Source organism: Odocoileus virginianus, chromosome 17, assembly GCF_023699985.2.
Source record: "Odocoileus virginianus isolate 20LAN1187 ecotype Illinois chromosome 17, Ovbor_1.2, whole genome shotgun sequence".
Taxonomy (NCBI): Eukaryota; Metazoa; Chordata; class Mammalia; order Artiodactyla; family Cervidae; genus Odocoileus; species Odocoileus virginianus.
The window spans coordinates 13,420,426-13,442,006 of record NC_069690.1 but is presented as its reverse complement, the minus strand read 5'-3'; the positions used below and the strand labels follow the sequence as shown (position 1 = coordinate 13,442,006).

The window sequence follows — 21,581 nt, the reverse complement described above, 5'->3', positions numbered from 1 at the left end:
GGAAAAATAATCCCTGTCTGGAAAAAAAGTAAAGTGAAAGTGTTAGTCACTCAGTCATGTCCTACTTTTAGCGATCCATGGACTGTTACCTGCCAGGCTCCTCTGTCTATGGAATTCTCCAGGCAAGAATACTGGCGTAGAGTGCCATTACCTTCTTCAGGGGATCTTCCCTAACCCAGGAATCAAACCCAGGTCTCCCGCATTGCAGGCAGATTCTTTACTAGCTGAGGCACCAGGGAAGCCCCCCACTTCTGGCCTTGGTGCCATGTAAAAGCTACAGTTCCCCAAATGGAGAAATTTCTTGGGGGAATGTGGAGAAGACCCTGAAAAAACTGAGATTGAGTTTCTGCCATCCCAGCAGAAATCCTTTCTGGCGGGGAGTTACAAACAAAGTTGGCAATAAAGGAAGTTGTGTTTGTTGAACGGTTGAATTTCGGACCAGGATTTTTACCCCCAGCCTAGCCAAATGCCCTTCCCCATCCTACAAAGCTTACAGTGGGAGGGACCTAGGGATTGACACCTCCTCTTTTGTTTCAGCACCATCTGCACCCACATCACCCTGGGGAAGACCCAATATCGGGGAATTCAGCAAAGCCTCAGCAACAGGAAAGAAAATCGTTAGCATTTGACTATTTCTATAAGAAAAGTTCAGGTTTTCTTGTTTTTGTTTTTAATTTTTATTTATTTGGCTGCCTTGGGTCTCAGCTGTGGCATGAGGGATTTTTTAGTTGCAACATGTGGAATCAAGTCCCCTGACCAGGGATTGAACCTGGGCCCCCTGCACTGGGAACATGGAATCCTAGCCACTGGACCACCAGGGAAGTCCCAAAAGGTTAGGTTTTAAAAGAAAAGCATAAAGGAAGAAAAAAGAGATCTAGAGAAAGGATAAGGGTGGACAGGAAAAGTCGAGTCCCGTGAGTCTCTTAATGAGTGGGAAGCCAGGGAGAGCCAGAGGTGGTTTGGCTGTTGGGAAGTGGGACGTGATCATTCAGGACGGGCTGGTGCACTGGAGGGAGGTGAGGGTCTGAAAGCAGGACAAGGAGGAGGATGTGAATGTGCGGTGCTGAGCGTTAAGAATGTATCCCTGCCCTCCTCTCTCAACCTTGGCATTTCCTCCGGAGACTGAGAATATATTCGAAATGCTTTACTTTTTTGAATCTCTGGCCTGTTTCTCTGCAGGCGACTCTTGTCATTCAGACCACAAGGTTGCCTGTGTTTTCACAGGGTTACACCTTCCCCCCGTCGAACTTGGGCTCCGTTGGAGGCCTGACCACCACGACGAGCTGTGGATCTGGGCTTGACCTTCCTCCCATCTAGTGATGTTAACTTAGGCCAACCTCCTGGAAGGCCGTAGAGGAAGCCTGGGATCCTTGATGTACTCTTGGACCCAGTCGTCATTGGGGTTGGTACAGACCTCTCGTTTCCGCTTGGTGATGAAGCTGTGGGGGCAGAGTTAGACCGTCAGGGGCCCCGGAGCAGTTAGGGGTGCTGTCCACACGCCCCCACTTCTAGCTCACCAGGGGCTTGCCTCACGTCCTGTACCACCTCCCTAAGCCTCCCCCGGTCTGGGTCCCCTCAAAAAGTGCCCCCTCCCCCCGGCCTCTAGACCTCCTCTCTTCTTTCAGCCCTTCTCCATTCAGCCTAGACCCTCAGGCTTGGGTTCCTCTATGGCCACCGTTTCTTGGACCACGTGAACCAGCCACGTGCCTCTGTAAGTGGCAAAGCCTAGAACAAAACCCAGGCCTGTCCCGTGAGAGCCAAAGTCCAGGCCCTTAACTGCTGTGCCCTGTTCTAGCATGGAGACTTGGTTCTGTGTGCCCCGATCCAGCCTTGGGCTCCCCTTCCCTCTCCCTGTAAATGTCTGCAGGACCGTGCTTACATGATTGCTGGCAGGTTACAGTTGAGGGCCTGTCTGTATCCCACCACCAGTTTTCTTGGCAATACTTTCTCATGATACTTCAGGCAGCAGGTGGGTGGGTGGTTCACCGACTCAGGAATTTCTGAGGGAATGACGTTGAAAGCTGAGTTAAGAAGGCAGAGAGAGAGAGCCCATGGCTGCCCACCTACATCTCCCCCATCTCTTGCATTTTGTCCGTTCTTCTGACGGCAAAGCCCACTGTCAGTAGGGACTGATGGTAGCTTGATGAGTAACAGACAAGTGAAAAAGATGAATCTTCTGTAGATCTTTCTGCCTCTGGACTGAGCTTCATCAAGTACAAAGGACTGGGGGATTCACATTTGCTGATGAACTTGATTGGGCAAACATGTATTGAGCTCGTATTAGAAGCCAGGCTCTGTGGAAGTTAGAACATGTGGAAGGTACTGTCATGACTCTTGTGTACCTTAGAGACCAGCCTGGGTGAAAAAGGAAAGCAAAAACATAAACACTACAATAGAATGTGGTCTGGGATAGAGTAGAATTTGCCGCAAGGGGCTATGGGAACAGAACGAGGAACACCTCACTCAGCCTGGGTGGTTGAGGAAGAAGTCCTGCTGCAGGTGGTGTCTGAGCTGATTCCTGAAGGATGAGCAGGACTTAGGCAGACAGAGGGGTCAGGGGATCTGGAAGAAAGAAATATATGGAGGCCTGGGGTGGGGGAAGCCCAGCGTGTCTGGGAGGATGGAGCAGTTCCAGGAGCCGCAGAGCAAGGTGGGAAGGAAGAAGTAGCAAGAGGATATTCAAGAGGAAGAGGAGGCCTACCCATTCTGAACTGTGGCGGGGAGCCTGGATTCTGTCCTAGAGTCACCAGAGAAGCTGAGGTTGGGGGGAGGCTGAGATAGAGGGATGAGCAGGAGAAGTCAGATCAAGGGGAAAAAGCTTGTATTTAAGTTTTGGGGCCAGACAGCATGGGTTGGAGTCTTGACTAAACGACTTGAATCACGGGCAGATTTCTTAACTTCTCTAGATGTCTTCAGCCTTTAAATGAGGGTAAAAAAGCTCCATCCTACACAGTGGGGAAAGGAGAAGGCAGGATGAATTGAGAGAGTGGCATTGACATATACACACTATCATGTGTAAAATAGATAGCTAGTGGGAAGCTGCTGTAGAACCTAGGGCGCTCAGCTAGGTGCTCTGTGATGGCCTAAAGAGGTGGGTTGATGGGTGGGAGGGAGGCCCAAGGGGGCGAGGATGTATGCATCCATACAGCTGATTCAGACTGTTTACAGCAGGAACTAACACAACACCGTAAAACAATTATTCTGCAACTAACAATATATCCCATGATATACCATAATGAAACAATATTTAAAAAGAGTGCATACACACGTATATACATGTATAACCAAATCACTTTGCTGTATAACAGGAATTAACAACATTGTAAATCAACTATCCTTCAATAAAAATAAACCAATAATAAGAAAAAACAGTTGTGTCCTAGGATCGTGGTGAGGATGAGTTGAAAAAATGCTTGTAAAACCCTTAACTGAGTCTGGGGTAGAGAGTGTCAGTGCTTCTGATTAAGAGCTGATGGTAGGGAGAATGGATACATGTGTACGTATGGCTGAGTTCCTTCACTGTCCACCTGAAACTATCGCAGCATTGTTAATGGCTGTACTCCAATACAAAATAGAAACTTTTTCTTTTTCTTTTTCCAAAGAGCTAATGGTAGCAATGGCCACTCGACTGGCCTGGAAAGTGCTCTCTCTCCCTCTCTCTGACACTCCCAGGAGGCCAGACTTGGTTGGTTGGTAGCGTTGTGTCTCCCTTGAGCTGCCCTGACTGCTCATCATTCAAGGATATCACCTTCCCCAGCCCCCAGACCTGCAGAGTGCAAATCCCTGACGCTTGCGTCCAGTAGGTGGCAAAGCTTGAGACGTCTCCAGGGCACCATTTGGCTGATTCATGCACTGGCTGGGCCATTTTTCTTCCTGCCTGACCTTCCCAAAGGGCACTATTGCCCCCTCCCACTCCCAGGAGGCACCTCTGCCCACGGTGACCCTGGTTCTCTAAGGTGATGTTTACAAAGACCAGGGGCATCCTGAGAGTATGTGGGCAGATTACACGGTATGTGTGACCCTCGCTCCCATGAGTGATCACAAAGGCGGAATCCAGCCAGACTACGTGCCAAGGGCAGCCTTAGGTAGAAAGCAAGGGCTGGGGCCATTGAAGGCAGGTATGTACTGGGAGATGGTCTGAGTCTCTGGTCCCATGCCTGTCACCAGTCCTCATAAACGCTGGTAGAGGCAGAGCCCATGCATCCGTCTCATGGTTCCAAAACCTTTTAATCTCCTTCAACCCCTTTTCTCTTTTCTACAAACATTTTTTAGCCCTAGGCTGGGAGATGGAGATAGGGGTCCAGAAATCCTCAAATGGCACATGTGGGCATCCCATTGGGGCATCTCTTGGTTGCCATGGTAGTCCCAGAAATCTACAACAGACCCTGCTTGCAAGAGGTGTCTAGCTTCAGACCCCCTGTCCTGGGCTTAGCCCCAGATGTCCCTCCACCTGCCTCCCTGACTCCCTCCATGCTGCCCTGCCAGAGCAGGCGTAGCTTCTCCCACCCACTTGCCTCGCCTTCCTCCTCATCACAGACGTTTGTGATCGTCCCTTCTGCTCCTTCCTTGGCTCTTCCTAAGTGATCACTCCTGCTGTGTCCTCAGGACTCCTGATGTGACCTCGACCCAGCTTCCTGAAGCTGCCCAACCCCAGCAGCTCTGGACCACAGCTCAGCTCTGCTTACAAGGGGCCGGTGCGCAGGAGCTATGGGTGCAGGCGGGGAGGGGGCCTGGGGCTGATGGCAGAGTCCTGAGAGCACTCTTGGCATCACCTCGCTGCCCGCTCCCTGTTCAGCTTCCTCACTGCCGCCCGCCAGGGACAGGTGGACTCACTTGGTTGGCTGTGAACAGCAGAAGTGATGGTGAGGATGAGGAGAGAGAGGGCAGCCATGGAGACCTTCATCCTCTCAGTGGGCAGTCAGGCTCCAGAGGAGGCTGGGCGGACACAGTCTCTTTCCTTGCTGATCATCCACACGGGGCCCTCAGCTCTCTGGACTCTGATCACTCCAGAGTGGGTGGAGGAGAGACAACGGTCCGCCCCTGGTGTTTGCTGAAAGGGAGGGCAGTGGAGGGCAGGGTCTGGTGCCCAGTGAGTTTGCTAATATTTGCATATCTGTCTTCGGGAGGCCGACAGAAAGCAGGGTTAGAGAGAACACAGACTGAGGCAACACACTCTGTACAGGGTTTAGTGATCTCGGAAAAGAATGTCCCCCTCGTTCCCTGTCCAAGGACACACGATGGAACTCACACTTTCTTGTCGCAGATTATGCTACTAATACTCTCCAATTCCTCAAGCGCTGGCTCTTCATGTCCCTGTTTGCTGAAATGTTTGTCTCATTTGTCGATGCTCTCATTTACCTCTTTGGACCTTGGACTGGGAACCAGTTTCAGGTCTAATCGGCTGATCCCTCCTGGGTGCCCTCGTGCGTGTGGGCGAAGTCTCTTCAGTCATGTCTAACCAGTCATGTCTAACTATCTGTGACCCCATGGACTGTAGCCCGCCGGGCTCCTCTGTCCATGGGATTCTCCAGGCAAGAATACTGGAGTGGGTTGCCATGTCCTCTTCCAAGGGATCTTCCTAACCCAGGGATCCAACCAGCTTCTCTTAGGTCTCTGGCATTGGCAGGCGGGTTCTTTACCCCCAGCGCCACCTGGGAAGCCCGGGTGCCCTTTTTTTGTTGTGAAGTCGCTCAGTCGTGTCCAACTCTTTGCGTCCCCATGGACTGTAGCCTACCAGGATCCTCAGTCCATGGGATTTTCCAGGCAAGAATACTGGAGTGGGTTGCCATTTCCTCCTCCAGGGGATCTTCCCGACCCAGGGATCGAACCTGGGTCTCCCACATTGTAGGCAGACGCTTTACCGTCTGAGCTACCAGGGAAGCCCCTGGGTGCCCCTAGTGTGGGTTAATCCAGTCTGCCACCGTGGCCAATCATGGCCAGAAGAGGGCCGTCCAGCACAGTGAACCTGACAACCTGCTTCTGGCTCCCAGAGCTCCGGCTTCTGCCCTTGGCTTTGGCTAAAGCTGGGCCCGCTGCCTCAGGCTTCCCTGGTGGTAAAGAATCCGCCTGCAATGCAGGAGATGCAGGTTCGATCCCTGGGCTGGGAAGATCCCCTGGAGGAGGGCATGGCAACCCACTCCAGTAGAGGAACTTGGTGGGCTACAAAGCGACTTAGCGTTGGCCCGCAGACCTGCCCGTCCGTATCTTCTCTCTTCAGACTGCCTCAGAGCCCTATTCCAGGCTGAAGGCAGCTTTCAGAGAAGAAATGAAAGAGGGGATTTGATCTTTGATGGACTGTGACCTCTAGAGGCATGAGGGAGTGTTTCAGGAGATGGGAGTTGTGGGGGCGGGGGGCGGGCATGCGGAAACAAGGGTGTCGAAAATCCTTGTGGGTCTTGCTGTTTGGCAAGTTTGCTTATAAAATAGGGAAAAACGGGCAATGCAATTAGTCCTGGTGGGCTCAAGGCTGTTAGTGATGGTAAAGCTGTGGCTTTACCGCAGGAAAGCCTGCTGTACCTTTGCGTGCAGGCACCCTCTTGGTCTTTGTGGAGGGCTGGAGGCCAGAGAGAGTGGTCATAGTGTCTGCACTGGGCATGCTCTTCCTCTGTGTATGCAGAGCTCCTTGAACCTGGAAGATGAGTCTGAGAGCCTTTGGGGTCAGCTGGCACACAAGCTTCCTCTTGGTTCCTTTCTCATTCCGTCTATCCACCCATCCAGGAACCATTCATCCACCCATCTATGCATTCATCCATCCACCCATCCATCCACCAATCTATCCATCCATTTATTCACCCACCCATTTATGCACCATCCATCCATCCACAATCCATTCATCCATTCACTCATCTATGCATTCATCCATCCACCCCTTCATCCACCATCCACTATCCATCCATCTATGCGTGCATGTGTCCATCTATCCATCCATCCATCTATCCACCCACCCATCCATCCACCCATTCATCCACCACCCATCCATCCATCTACCACTCATCTATCCATTTCCTGAGCACCTGATGTGGGCCAGACTTTTTGCTATGCCTTGTGCAGTACACAAAAATGAATAAAACAATATAGTACAACCTGATGTGTGTATGTGGATGGGGAAGAATTGGATAAAATATGTCCATGAATCATTCCTATCTTAGTCAGCAGGGGAACAAAGGCCTTGGGACCAGCACAGAAAAAGACTATGGAATTTGACTGCTATAGAGAGGCCTTTATGAAGATTTAGCTGCAAAATCAAACTTTCCTTGTGAAGCTTAAATAAATGGATGCACATAGACTGTTTAGCAGAGTGCTTGGACTATGGAGGTGCTACAAAAATGGTATCTGTTATTGCTGTGGTTATTACTGTCTCAAGGTAGCCTTTATACAGAGTGTCTTCCTCACTTCCTGCTCAGTTTCTCTCTACCTCACGGCAGGCCTGACCCTTTTTTTTTTGCACCAGGCTTTGGCCAAACTTCTGCAGAGTTAAGCATGAGGCTGAGGGTGCCACCATGAGCGGGCTCACCAGTGTCCTCAGGTCCAGTTCCAGCGGGGAAATTTAGTAGAAATGAATGAGGGCAGGGAAGGGCCTGACTGCTCTTTAATTCAAGTTGGGGCAGCTCTCAGGAGGTGGCTGGGGCTGAGTTGGGAGGAGGGGAGTGGGGTTCAGCGCCCTCTCTGTAAATCCCGAGCTGTGTCCTTCTCTGTTACTTCTGGGTCACTCCTCCAGTTCCTTGATATAGTCCCTGACCCAGCCATCATGGGGGTTGGCACAGACGTAAAGGCCCTTCCTGGTGACGAAGCTGTGGAAGGAGATGGGAGAATGATGACCAACCGAGGCTCCGGCAGCCAGGAAGCGAGACCCAGTCCTTCCTTCTTCACAGATTCCTCATCCCGCCCGGACTGGTTCTCCTTCCTTAGTTAGAGGGAGCCCAGGACCAGCGTCTGTTCTGAGATGTATCCTTCAGCCCGCTCAGGACCCCTTGGACCCGTCTAGTCTCCGCATCCCCACCCAGGAAGTGTCCCTTGCCTCCCCTTCCCCTCCCCCCGACACCCTCATCCATGGTCCCAGCAGGCCCCCCCAGACGGCCCCGGAGCCCCAAGTCTGCTTCCCCACCCCACCCCATGCTGCTTCCTCTCTGTGGACACACCTGAGCACACTCTGGGGAGCACCCATCCTGCCTTCTCCGCCCCCCACGGTGCTCCCAGCCCTACAGACTCCCCTCCCCCAGTGTGGTGTGTGGGTGCCACCTACATGATTGCAGGCTTGGAGCACAGGCTGCTGGTCTCGTAATAGCTTGAAACGTGCTGCCGGGGGATTGCCCGGCTCACGTAGTTGAAGCAGCACTCCGTGGAGTGGTAAAGTCCTTCTAAGGAGAAAGAGGGGGGCGAAGCTGAGATCAAGGTGCTTGTTAAAGATGCGGGGTGCTGGCTGCCTCTGGAACCCTAGGGGGTGCAGGAGGGAAGGAAGGAGAGCACCCCAGAATTCAGAGAGAGGGCTGTAGAAAAAGCTTAGTCCTCTGGCCTCCCTCTCAGGCTAATCCCAGGGCTCCTCTTTTTCTCCTCCTTCATCACCGATCATTCTTCCCATTCTCTCACCCCCATGGAGTCCGACCAAAGTCACCCCACAGGACTGTAGCCCGCCAGCCTCCTCTGTCCATGGAATCCTCCAGGCAAGAATACTGGAATGGGCTTCCCATTCCCTCCTCCAGGGGATCTTCCCTGACCCAGGGATCAAACCCAGGTCTCCTGCATTGCAGGCAGATTCTTTACCAGCTGAGCCACCAGGGAAGCTATGTTGTCATGAGCCCCCCAGCTTTAAACTGGCCAGCTCCCTGACCCCACATTAGATAAAAATACCCATCCTGCAGCATCCTAACCGATCACCTAATGCCACCCTTCTAGCAGGAAGTTTCTTTGTCTTGAGGCTATAAAAACTGGCTACCAGCCCATGAAAGGCACTGGCTCTGTCTTGAGCCAGCCCTCTGGTCTAACAGCGTCTCCTGCTCTAACAAACTTTATTCTCCTCTCATTCTGCCTTGTGTCTGGAAATTCCTTTCTAACCTGCACATAGACCATGACAATCGCCACCCCACCCCCAAAGGACTGGCTGATGACTTGAACCCTGGATGGAAGAGCAGTAAAGCCCAGATCTCAGTGAGCACATGGCGTCCCTGGTGAGAAGGGATATTGGGGGAAAAAGTCCCAATATCCCTCCCAGTGCCCCCATCCTGCCTGATCCCCACTGAACCCACGCCCTGCCAAGAGGGCAGAATGCCCACACCAAGCCCCGCGGACAGTGGCCAGGGAGCTAGGACTCCCAGCTCTAACCCCGCCCAGTCTCTGCTGGCTTTGCGCCCATCACCCCCCACATCTCCTCATCTGTGAACAAGGTGGTTGACTGCATTGGTGGTTGACTGCATTTTACACACAGCTTCCTGGAGGCACAGAGGCACTTGGGAGCCGAGGAATGGGTATAAGACCCCATCTGCCTTTTTCCCCCTATTTTACATTTTGGGCCTCCTGTGTAAGATTTTGCTGGAAGAAAAGTTTTCCTGATCTAAAACACTTACAAAAAAATCGCTGTACTTTTCAGTTATTTTTTGATTCTGAGATTTCTTGGCTCTTGTAGGAGGTGCAAGGGGGTGACAAGAAAGTCACTCCAAGATTGAATTGCAGGGGCAGCAGGGGAGGGGGTTCAGGACAAGGGCCTTGCAGTTAGGGGGTGCAGTGATTGGGGCTGTCATGTTATGTGACCGACCTGGACAGAAATGTGGGTGTGCACAGCGATGGCCTCGGGCTCACCAAGGTGCGTGGGTGGCAAGGGAAGGGCTGGTCGTCTTATTCAGTGCCATCCCCAGCAGCTCTCCCACCCCCTAAAGAGTGGAATAAGGGACCCCCTGGTCCCTGAGAACCACTGTCACTGCATCCCTCTGAGCTGATCAGTGACTCCTCAGATAAGCAAAGCAGACTGTCCCCATTCCGCCCCGTTTAGTCTAGCTTTATTTCAACAGCCTTCTATGTTTCCCCTGAGATTCTAAAAAGGAAACGAGGTAAATTTGCAGAGTGAGGCATAGCTTGGGTTGCCTGTAAAGGCAGTGCATCCTAAGAAACAAGCTGAAAGATGATGGCCTAGGAGACCCCTCCCCAGCTGCTGCTTTCCCCGGTACATGCCTAAGGGATGCTGCACTCAGGGGGGTAGGGAGACCCTGGAAGCAGCCTGGACCCAAATCCCAGGGGGTGAAGGGACAAGCTGGCCTTGAGGGTCCCAAACACATCTCCCCAGTCTCCTGGGTGATAATGAGGCCAAATGGGATGGGCCAGTCTTTAGTTTAATGGTAAAGAGAGAGGAATGGAGGGAGTGAAGAGATAACCTGGCCTCACTGCATGGCGTTGGCAGGGAGGGGACTGGTCCTGGGCAGTGTGAGGATAAAACCAGTTTAAGAGGACACCAGACACAATGGAATACTACTCAGCCATAAAAAGAATGAAACATTGCCATTTGCAGCCACCTGGTTGGCCTTGGATGGTATTATGCTAAGTGATTCCCTGATAGCTCAGCTGGTAAAGAATCTGCCTGCAATACGGGAAAATCAGGTTTGATCCCTGGATTGGGAAGATGTCTTGTAGAAGGGAAAGGCTACTCGTTTCAGTATTCTGGCCTAGAGAATTCTACGGACTATATATCCACGGGGTGGCAAAGAGTAAGACATGACTGAGTGACTTTCACAGCAATATAACATGCTAAGTGAAATAAACCAGACAGAGACAAATAAACACAGTATCATATCCTTATATGTAGAATCTAAAAAACACAACACACAAATGAATAGGACAAAAAAGAAATACATTAACAGATATAGAGAACAATAGTGTTTACCAGTAGAGAGAAGGAAGGGGGAGGGGCAAAGTTGGGCTAGGGGATTAAGAGGTACAAACAATTAAGCATAAAATCAGCCACAAGGATACATTATACAACACAGGGAATACAGTCAATATTTTATAACTGTAAACTGAATATGATCTTTAAAAATTATGAATCACTATATTAAACCCCTTAAGTAATATAACCTTGTGTATGCATGCATGCTAAGCTAACTTCAGTCCTGTCCGACTCATTGTGGCCCCATGGACTGTAGCCCACCAGACTGCTCTGTCCATGGGATTTCCCAGGCAAGAGTACTGGAGTGGGTTGCCACGTCCTCCTCCATGGGGATCTTCCCCACCCAGGGATCCAACCCAAGCCTCTTGCATCTCCTGCACTGACAGTGGGGTTCTTTACCACTGGCCCCACCTGGGAAGTCTATACAACCTTGTATAGCAACTATGTTGTTCAGTTGCTAAATAGTATCTGACTCTTTGCACCCCCTTGACTGTAACCGGCCAGGTTCCTCTGTCCAGGGGTTTCTCCAGGCAAGAATACTGGAGTGGGTTACCATGTCCTCCTCTAGGGGATCTCCCCAACCCAGGGATTAAACCCACATCTCCTGCTTGGCAGGCAGATTCTTTGCCACTGAGGCACCTGGGGAGCCCACAGCAACTATACTTCAGTAATAAAGGAAACAAGACACTAGACCTCCTCCTGGAGCCCCTTTCTCTTCGCATCCCGGCAACCCGGCTCCTGCTTGCTATCCCACAGGGCCCAGGTTGGAAGGTGTTGCACTCACTTGAAGAGGATTCATTCTCGGACCCAAGGGCCACAGTGGTGCTGAGGAGGAGGACGAAGGAGACGGCTGCCATGGAGACCTTCATCTTCTCGTGGAGGGAGCAGCTGCAGGAGGAAAAGTAGCCTCGTAGGGGCTTCGGAGGCTTCTGGGCTTCGGAAGTTTTGAGAAATGTTAATTGGGACAATTTTTTTTTTTTTTCAGTAAGGGAACTAGGATTTCAAAGGGAAGTAGGAAGCAGTAGATCCTTCAGCGATTTCATATCCTGCACATGTGTTGAGGGTGGGGTGAAGGAAGCCTGGAGAGCCAAGATTTCAGAGAGGAAATTGACCTCCACCCCAGTGGGAATATGTTTAACCCTTTTCTATAGTCACAGTTTAGATATGATTTTTATTTCTTATCCCATGTTCAGTTGCACAGTCGTATCTGACTCTGCAACCCCATGGATTGTAGCCCACCAGGCTCCTCTGTCCATGGGATTCTCCAGGCAAGAATACTGGAGTGGGTTGCCATGTCCTACTCCAGGGGATCTTCCTGACCCAGGGGTTGAACCCACGTCTCCTGCATCTCCTGCATTGGCAGGCGGATTCTTTACTACTGAGCAACTTGGGAAGCCAGGTTTAACTCTCTGACATAAGCCTTTCCTTAGTCATAGAAAGACCACGAGCCCAGTGGGGAGGGGAGACTGGTTCAGCCTTAGCTCAAGATCTCAAGGCTGGGATGTGTCCTGTAACTAGTTCTGGTTCCAGGCCCCAGAACAAGGGTGTGTGGGAGCCGGAGGTCAGAGGGGATTTGGGGTAACAGGATAAGGTCTCCAGTCTTGGAAATCCTCACTTAAGCTTTTCAGCAGAATCTTTGGCTCCCAACCTCACCCTCACTCCTTCACTGTCCCCTGGGGGTGAAGAACTGCCACAGGGCTCAGTAGATAATTGATTTAACAAGCTTTATACTTTAATATGGGGCTTCCCAGGTGGTGCTAGTGGTAAAGAACACACTTGCCAATACAGGAGACATAAGAGTCGTGGGTTTGATCCCTGGATCAGGAACATCCCCTGGAGGAGGGTATGGCAACCCGCTCCAATATTCTTGCCTGGAGAATCCCATGCACGGATGATACAGTCCATAGAGTAGAGTTGGACATGACTGAAGCAACCTAGGGTGCACACACACACACACTTTATTTTTTTTTCATGGTTGGGAACACTTTATTTTTATTTTTTATTTTTTTTTCCATTTATTTTTATTAGTTGGAGGCTAATTACTTTACATCATTACAGTAGTTTTTGTCATACATTGAAATGAATCAGCCATGGATTTACATGTATTCCCCATCCCGGTCCCCCCTTCCACCTCCCTCTCCACCCGATCCCTCTGGGTCTTCCCAGTGCACCAGGCCCGAGCACTTGTCTCATGCACCCAAGCTGGGCTGGTGATCTGTTTCACCCTAGATAATATACATGTTTCAATGCTGTTCTCTTGAAACATCCCACCCTCGCCTTCTCCCAGAGTCCACAAGTCTGTTCTATACATCTGAGTCTCTTTTTCTGTTTTGCATATAGGGTTATCGTTACCATCTTTCTAAATTCCATATATATGTGTTAGTATACTGTAATGGTCTTTATCTTTCTGGCTTACTTCGCTGGCACACACACACTTTAATACACACTAACTGTTGTCCCAAATGTATCATGGATATTAGGCATTTTAAGCCTTATATTAGCAGTTGAGGAAACTGAGGCACAAAAAGCATCCATAACTTGCCCAAGCTCTGACAGTTGATAAGTGGAATCAGGCTTCAAACTCCAATCGGGTAGTCTGGCTCCCAAGTCTATGTTCTTTTTTAAAGAAAATATTCATGTAATCATTTGGCGGTACTGAGTCTCAGTTGCAGCAGGCAGGATCTTCTGTCTTCATAGTGACACATGAGATATTTAGCTGTGGCATGAGGAATTTTCAATTGTGGCATGTGGGACCTAGTTTCCTGACAAACGGATGGAACCTAGGCCCCTGCATTAGGAGCATGGAGTCTTAGCCACTGGACCACTAGGGAAGTCGTCCAAGTCTGTGTTCTTAGCCGCTATGCTATGGAGAAGAACCATGGGAGTCCCAATCAAGCGGTCTCTAAAATCGTTCTGCTTGGTTTGGCTTCTCTATAAAACCTTTAGTCTGAGACATTTCTGAGTTCAGGGAGTAGATCTCTTTGGGACCTTCTCCCGGTTTCTGACTCTGTGACAGAGATGCTTAATGGGAACCTAGAAGATGCCTTATTTGGGGTTCAGTTCAGTTCTGTTGCTCAGTTGTGTCTGACTCTTTGCAACCCCATAGACTGCAGGAAGCCAGGCTTTCCTGTCCATCACCAACTCCCAGAGCTTACTCAAACTCATGTCCATCGAGTCGGTGATGCCATGTAACCATTTCATCCTCTGTCACCCCCTTCTTCTCCTGCCTTCAATCTTTCCCAGCATCAGGGTCTTTTCCAATGAATCAGTTCTTGGCATCAGGTGGCCAAGGTTATTGGAGTTTCAGCTTCAGCATCAGTCCTTCCAATGATTATTCAGGACTGATTTCCTTTAGGATGGACTGGTTGGGTATCCTTGCGGTCCTAGCAGGGACTCTAGCAGATAGCTAGCAGGTTTCTTGGACTAGCGGTGGCCTGGAGCTCAGTGCTGGAAACTGTTCTGAAGCCACATCCATGGATCATGTGACTGATGTGCTTTCTGTGAAGGGGCAGCTCTCGTGCTATGTACTTGCTGTCCTTAGATCTGTCTACATGGGCCATTTACAGAGGAGGAATTGGGACTCAGGTAGGTTAGAGACTCGCTTATGTTCACGAAACGATTTGGATGCAGGACCAATCCACTCTTCCATCTCTCAGTCCAGTGGCCTTGACCATGCTCTTCCAGGGGAGGCCCTTGCCCCACTGTTCATGCTTTCATGGTTAGAAGGCTATTTCCATCTTCTCTCCTCCACTCATCAAGGCAGGGCAGGTCTAGCAGATAGCAAAGGATCTGTAAGTATATGTTTTCTTTATTTACTTTAAAAAACATTTATTTGGCTGTGTTGGGTCTTAGTTGCAGCATGCAGAACCTTTCTTGTGGTGTATGGACTCTCTAGCTGTGGTTCGTGGGCTCAGTTGCTCTGCAGAATCTTAGTTATCCAAGCAGGGATTGAGCCTGTATCCCCTGAATTGCAGGGTAGATTCTTAAAGCACTGGATCACCAAGGAAATTCCTATAAGTATATGTTTTAGAAGAAGGATGAATTGAGCTGGTCTAAGTATGTATATCTCACAGGAAATAGCTGAATTCTCATGCTTGGGTACCGAGAATGTCATTTATTCGAAATTTTCTGTATTGTTGTCTATAATAACACTGTTCAAATGCCTCAAGTCAAGTGATAGAAATTGCCATCAGCAACAATGTAAGGAAAAAAGCTGTTTCTGGGAAGAATGTGAGCTGGGACAAAATAATGACATCCTCTGTGTTTTTGTGGAGATTAGCCTGCCCGCCAAGTTGTTGCTTGGATCTTTAGAGAAAAGTCTTTATTTTTCAAGCAGTTATTGAGATCCTACCTACATTAGCCTGGGTATGTTCACTGCTATAGTAAACAACCCATAAATCTCAGGTGAGTCATTAAATGAAGGTTTATTTCTTGCTAATGTCACAGTCTGCTGTAGGTCAGCAGTGGGGTGTGTGTGTGTGCGCATGCACTGGGCAAGGCTTTTTCATGCACCCATTTTTTTAATCAATAAAATTTAATTTTAATACTTTTACATGATTTAATAAATGACAGCTATTTTTATTTAATAGTTACAAATCCATTGAACACTCTGGAATGTATGGAATCAGAGAGCAAGATCAAGAAAAATGGCTGGTAATTGAGATCTAATCTTACTTCACTGTGGTCAGAAAAGATGACTGGAATAATTTCAATTTTTTTGAATTTTCCAAGACTAGATTTATGGCCCAGGATGTGATCTATTCTGGAGAAGGTTCCGTGTGCACTTGAGAAAAAGTTGAAGTTGATTGTTTTGGGGTGAAATGTCCTGTAGATATCAATTAGGTCTAGCTGGTCCATTGTGTCATTTAAGGTTTGTGTTTCCTTGTTAATTTTCTGTTTAGTTGATCTATCCATAGTTGTGAGTGGGATATTAAAGTCTCCCACTATTATTGTGTTACTATTAATTTCCTCTTTCATACTCGTTAGCATTTGCCATACATATTGTGGTGCTCCTATGTTGGGTGCATATATATTTATAATTGTTATATCTTCTTCTTGGATTGATCCTTTGATCATTATGTAGTGTCCTTCTTTGTCTCTTTTCACATCCTTTATTTGAAACTCTATTTTATCTGATATGAATATTGCGACTCCTGCTTTCTTTTGTTCTCCATTTGCATGAAATATTTTTTTCCAGCCCTTCACTTTTAGTCTGTATGTGTCTCTTGTTTTGAGGTGGGTCTCTTGTAGACAGCATATATAGGGGTCTTGTTTTTGTATCCATTCAGCCAATCTTTGTCTTTTGGTTGGGGCATTCAACCCATTTACATTTAAGGTAATTATTGATAGGTATGGTCCCATTGCCATTTACTTTCTTGTTTTGGGTTCATGTTTATACAACCTTTCTGCATTTCCTGTCTAGCTACCAATGATATTCTTCACAGAACTAGAACAAATAATTTCACAATTTGTATGGAAATACAAAAAGCCTTGAATAGCAATGAATTAGCCATGGATTTACATGTATTCCCCATCCCAGTCCCCCCTCCCACCTCCCTCTCCACCCGATCCCTTTGGGTCTTCCCAGTGCACCAGGCCCGAGCACTTGTCTCATGCACCCAACCTGGGCTGGTGATCTGTTTCACCCTAGATAACATACATGCTTCAATGCTGTTCTCTTGAAACATCCCACCCTCGCCTTCTCCCAGAGTCCACAAGTCTGTTCTATACAACTGAGTCTCTTTTTCTGTTTTGCATATAGGGTTATCATTACCATCTTTCTAAAGTCCATATATATGTGTTAGTATACTGTAATGGTCTTTATGTTTCTGGCTTACTTCGCTCTGTATAATGGGCTCCAGTTTCATCCATCTCATTAGAACTGATTCAAATGAATTCTTTTTAATGGCTGAGTAATATTCCATGGTGTATATGTACCACAGCTTCCTCATCCATTCGTCTGCTGATGGGCATCTGGGTTGCTTCCATGTCCTCAAAGCAATCTTGAGAAAGAAGAATGGAACTGGAGGAATCAACCTGCCTGACTTCAGACTCTACTACAAAGCCACAGTCATCAAGACAGTATGGTACTGGCACAAAGACAGAAATATAGATCAATGGAACAGAATAGAAAGCCCAGAGATAAATTCACAAACCTATGGACACCTTATCTTTGACAAAGAAGGTAAGGATATACAATGGAAAAAAGACAACCTCTTTAACAAGTGGTGCTGGGAAAACTGGTCAACCACCTGTAAAAGAATGAAACCAGAACACTTTCTAACACCATACACAAAAATAAACTCAAAATGGATTAAAGATCTAAATGTAAGACCAGAAACTATAAAACTCCTAGAGGAGAACATAGGCAAAACACTCTCCGACATAAATCACAGCAGGATCCTCTATGACCCACCTCCCAGAATATTGGAAATAAAAGCAAAAATAAACAAATGGGACCTAATGAAACTTAAAAGCTTTTGCACAACAAAGGAAACTATAAGTAAGGTGAAAAGACAGCCCTCAGATTGGGAGAAATAATAGCAAATGAAGCAACAGACAAAGGATTAATCTCAAAAATATACAAGCAACTCCTGAAGTTCAATTTCAGAAAAATAAATGACCCAATCAAAAAATGGGCCAAAGAACTAAACAGACGTTTTCCAAAGAAGACATACAGATAGCTAACAAACACATGAAAAGATGCTCAACATCACTCATTATCAGAGAAATGCAAATCAAAACCACAATGAGGTACCATTACACGCCAGTCAGGATGGCTGCTATCCAAAAGTCTACAAGCAATAAATGCTGGAAAGGGTGTGGAGAAAAGGGAACCCTCTTACACTGTTGGTGGGAATGCAAACTAGTACAGTGTGGAGAACAGTGTGGAGATTCCTTAAAAAACTGGAAATAGAACTGCCATATGACCCAGCAATCCCACTCCTGGGCATACACACCAAGGAAACCAGATCTGAAAGAGACACGTGCACCCCAATATTCATTGCAGCACTGTTTATAATAGCCAGGACATGGAAGCAACCTAGATGCCCAACAGCAGACGAATGGATAAGGAAGCTGTGGTACATATACACCATGGAATATTACTCAGCCATTAAAAAGAATTCATTTGAATCAGTTCTAATGAGATGGATGAAACTGGAGCCCATTATACAGAGTGAAGTAAGCCAGAAAGACAAAGAACATTACAGTATACTAACACATATATATGGAATTTAGAAAGATGGTAATGATAACCCTATATGCAAAATAGAAAAAGAGACACAGATGTACAGAACAGGCTTTTGGACTCTGTGGGAGAAGGCGAGGGTGGGATGTTTTGAAAGAACAGCATGAACATTATCTATAGTGAAACTGATCACCAGCCCAGGTGGGATGCATGAGACAAGTGCCCGGGCCTGGTGCACTGGGAAGACCCAGAGGAATCGGGTGGAGAGGGAGGTGGGAGGGGGGATTGGGATGGGGAATACATGTAACTCCATGGGTGATTCATGTCAATGTATGACAAAACCCACTGCAATGTTGTGAAATGGTTGGCCTCCAACTAATAAAAATAAATAAAAAAAAAAAAAAGAAAAAAAAAACCTGTTAACTGTGAAAAAAAAAAAAAGAAAAATGGCTGGGATGGGATGGGGAGGGAGGTGGGAGGGGGGTTCAGGATGGGGAACATATGTACACCCATGGCTGATTCATGTAAATGTACGGCAAAAACCGCTACTATATTGTAAAATAATTAGCCTCCAATTAAAATAAATTAATTAATTAAAAAAAGAAAAATGGCTGAACAGTAAAAATTAGGAGTAAGCAGAATTTTAATTTGTAATTTAGTTAGAAAACACTCATTTTCTTTGCCTTTTAATTTTTGAGACGTTTTTGGCCTCTTCTTTCTGCAATTCTTTTTCCTCTTGATGATGCTTTTCACATCTTCTATCTTGCAAATATTTTCAAAAAAGGAGCCTCCAAGTTTGCTGCCAAAGGGGAGAAGCAGAGGGGGATGGGCAGATTTTCATGGCCCATTTCTGGAATAGTATAAATTACTTTCATTTACACTCCAGGGCCAAAATGAAGTCACCTGACTCCAACTTAATGGCAAAGGTAAGAAAAATATAGATCATTTATGTGCCCAGTGGGAAGAGAGAATGGGTTTAGTGACCACATCCCTTCTTTGTCATAATATCATGGACTCAGCCTGGAAATAACCCTGACCTCATAGTTTGAAGAAGGAACTCAAAAAAGTAAATGAAAATTGCAAAACAGTGGGATGAACTTTGGTGGCAACATAATCAGAGACCTAAAAAGTTTCTTCTGTGACCCACTGGTGAGTATGCAGGAGTGCCTTTTAAAAAATGCTAAAAAAATGTTTTTCAAATCAACACATTTGCATTGATTTTAAAAAATTGAATAATACTGAAAGGGTGGGTGGGACCCTTAATCTGTTTACTTCTGTGCTACATCACTTGTATGTGACAAATACAGACCCCACCATCCATAATCAAGTGGGCCCTCTGTCCCGGCCCTGGTCCATGTCAAGAGAAAAGGGTATGGGCTATATTGCTTTAAAAATCTTGTCTATGATTCCAAAAGTGAAATAGTAAATGTATGGATTTTTTTTAAAAACAACTTTAAAGCACCTATTTTTTTTTTTTTTAGCTATTTTGAACTTGTAAGATTTTTACTTTATTTTTTTCCCCACACCACATGGTAAGTGGGATCTTAGTTCCCCCTCCAGGGATGGAAACCATGCCTCCTGCATTGGGAGCATGGAATCTTAACCACGGAACCACTAGGGTAGTCTCAAGATCTTTACTTTTAAAAATTCAAAAACTAGTTGTCAGATTTATTGAGCCACGTTTAAACTATTATCATGGCTTCTCTGGTGGCTCACCAGTAAAGAATCTGCCTGCTGGATTCATATCAATGTATGGCAAAACCAATATAATATTGTAAAGTCATTAGCCTCCAATTAAAAAAAAAAGAATCCGCCTGCCAATGCAAGAGTGCAGGTTCAATCCTTGGGTCCGGGAGATCCCCTGGAGAAGAAAATGGCAACCCACTCCAGGATTCTTGCCTGAAGAATCCCAGGGACAGAGAAGCCTGGTGGGCTATAGTCCATGGGGTTGCAAAGAGTCGGACAAGACTGAACGACTAAGCACAGCACAGTCACTCAATCATTGTCACTTGAGTGATGATAAATATCTGTTTTAGGATTCTAGAGAACGGGAGAGGGGTGCTCTGACTGGGACAGTGGGGGACGATTTTATGGTGGCATCTACATTGAACCTTGCAGGATGGATTGAGTTTTGCTGGGAGGGCTGAGAGCAGGGGGCATTTCTGGCAGAGTCACCACAGAGAGCAAGGAAACAAAAGAGAACATGTTGTTTTGGAGGAACCGTGAAAAGACAGTATTAAGTAACTGACTTTACATAACATTGCATTGTCTCCTCAAAGAGCTCGGAGAACAGCTGTGATTGACCAGGTGCTTGGTTAGGAAGGAAAGTCTCATTTCACCCCTCATTTCTTTTCAGCTGCCATTGTTGTGAACCAAAGCCTTAATCCGGAGACACCTGGCCCACGGCCCAGGTGGTCTGCGCTCACCGTTTCACTCTACTGAGCTGGCAAGACAACCAGCCAAAGCACCCAGTGAAACCACACACACAGCCCTTAGGGCTGGCATGGCTTTACTCCAATAGTTCTTTGAGATCGTCAAGCCTCTGAAACAAAATCTCAAGAGTATCAAAGAAAAGGGGGGAATGGTAACCCAGCAGGGCCCTCTGGGGCCTTCTCAGGACAGACTGGGCCCCCACACCCTCTGCTTTAGCACTTCTCTGACGTACCCAGATAATAGTATCTGATACACTTTTCCTGAGTTGTTTCACAGATGTGAAAACTCCTTATCAGATGGAAGATATTACCTACTGGATGATCAGGGGCTCATAGCTCCAGGCCTCCTGGAGCCTCAGTTCAGCTGCTGAGTTGTGTCCTCCTCTTCGCGACCCCATGGACCGCAGCAGCCAGGCTTCCCTGTCCATCACCAAATCCCGGAGCTTACTCCAACTCATGTCCATTGAATTGGTGATGCCATCCAACCATCTCATCCTCTGTTGTCCCCTTCTGCTCCTGCCTTCAATCTTTCCCAGTGTCAGGGTCTTTTCCAGTGAGTCAGTTCTTTGCATCAGGTGGCCAAAATATTGGAGTTTCAGCTTCAGCATCAGTCCTTCCAATGTATATTCAGGACTGATTTCCTTTAGGATGAAGGATCTCCTTGATGTTGGATCTCCTTGAAGTCCAAGGGACTCTCAAGAGTCTTCTCCAACACCACAGTTCAAAACCCTAAGGACTTTAGAAGCCTAAGTCCTGGGGCCTAAGGACTGGTAAGGTTAACCCTTGTGACACCACCCTGTTCCCTCATCATCAGCCAATTAGAGAATTACGCATGATCTGATCACATACCCTGCAACCCTCCCCACACTCACCTGATTTTTTAAAATGCTTTACTGAAACCCTTCGGGGAGCTCAAGGCTTCTTAGGGCATGAATCAACTTGTCTCTTTGCATGGCCTTGCAATAAATCTTTCTCTGATAAAACAAAAAAACCAAACAAAAAGTAAATAAACAAACAAAAAACCAAAAAAAATGCTCGACAGAGAAGTCAAAAGCTTCTGTGGCCACCACAAGTAATGAGAGCAACAGGA

The 21,581-nt window shown here is 47.4% G+C and overlaps 1 protein-coding gene across 6 annotated transcripts; it reads right to left on the bottom strand.

Annotated features, from left to right (window-relative positions):
* Nucleotides 1-1,129: 1,129 nt before the first annotated feature.
* LOC110122181 (C-C motif chemokine 16) lies at nt 1,130-12,134 on the bottom strand. Of its 6 annotated transcripts, none has more exons than XM_020869597.2 (4): nt 5,251-5,311; nt 4,834-5,113; nt 1,880-2,000; nt 1,130-1,439 (listed from the first exon to the last, which is right to left on the bottom strand). In XM_020869597.2, exons 2-4 carry the CDS (start codon nt 4,901-4,903, stop codon nt 1,328-1,330), a joined length of 303 nt encoding a protein of 100 aa, XP_020725256.1. In that variant the 5' UTR covers nt 4,904-5,113; nt 5,251-5,311; the 3' UTR covers nt 1,130-1,327. The 6 variants fall into 6 exon arrangements, 5 of the variants coding, with proteins under 5 accessions (XP_020725256.1, XP_070334759.1, XP_070334756.1 ...); XR_011492113.1 differs by lacking the exons at nt 1,130-1,439; nt 1,880-2,000 and adding exons at nt 2,007-2,355; nt 2,459-2,945 and having other exon boundaries at nt 5,251-5,519; XM_070478658.1 differs by lacking the exons at nt 1,880-2,000; nt 4,834-5,113; nt 5,251-5,311 and adding exons at nt 8,243-8,357; nt 11,655-11,841.
* Between the last annotated feature and the right edge of the window lie 9,447 nt (nt 12,135-21,581).

Excerpts from the sequence above, each read along its gene's own strand:
- LOC110122181 (XM_070478658.1), bottom strand. The coding sequence starts at position 11,739 with ATGAAGGTCTCCATGGCAGCCGTCTCCTTCGTCCTCCTCCTCAGCACC. Across the intron at positions 8,358-11,654 it reads CGAGAATGAATCCTCTTCAA|AAGGACTTTACCACTCCACG; the intron begins GTGAGTGCAACA and ends CTTTCTCCTTAG. Across the intron at positions 1,440-8,242 it reads TGCTCCAAGCCTGCAATCAT|CTTCATCACCAAGCGGAAAC; the intron begins GTAGGTGGCACC and ends CTGCCCCCACAG.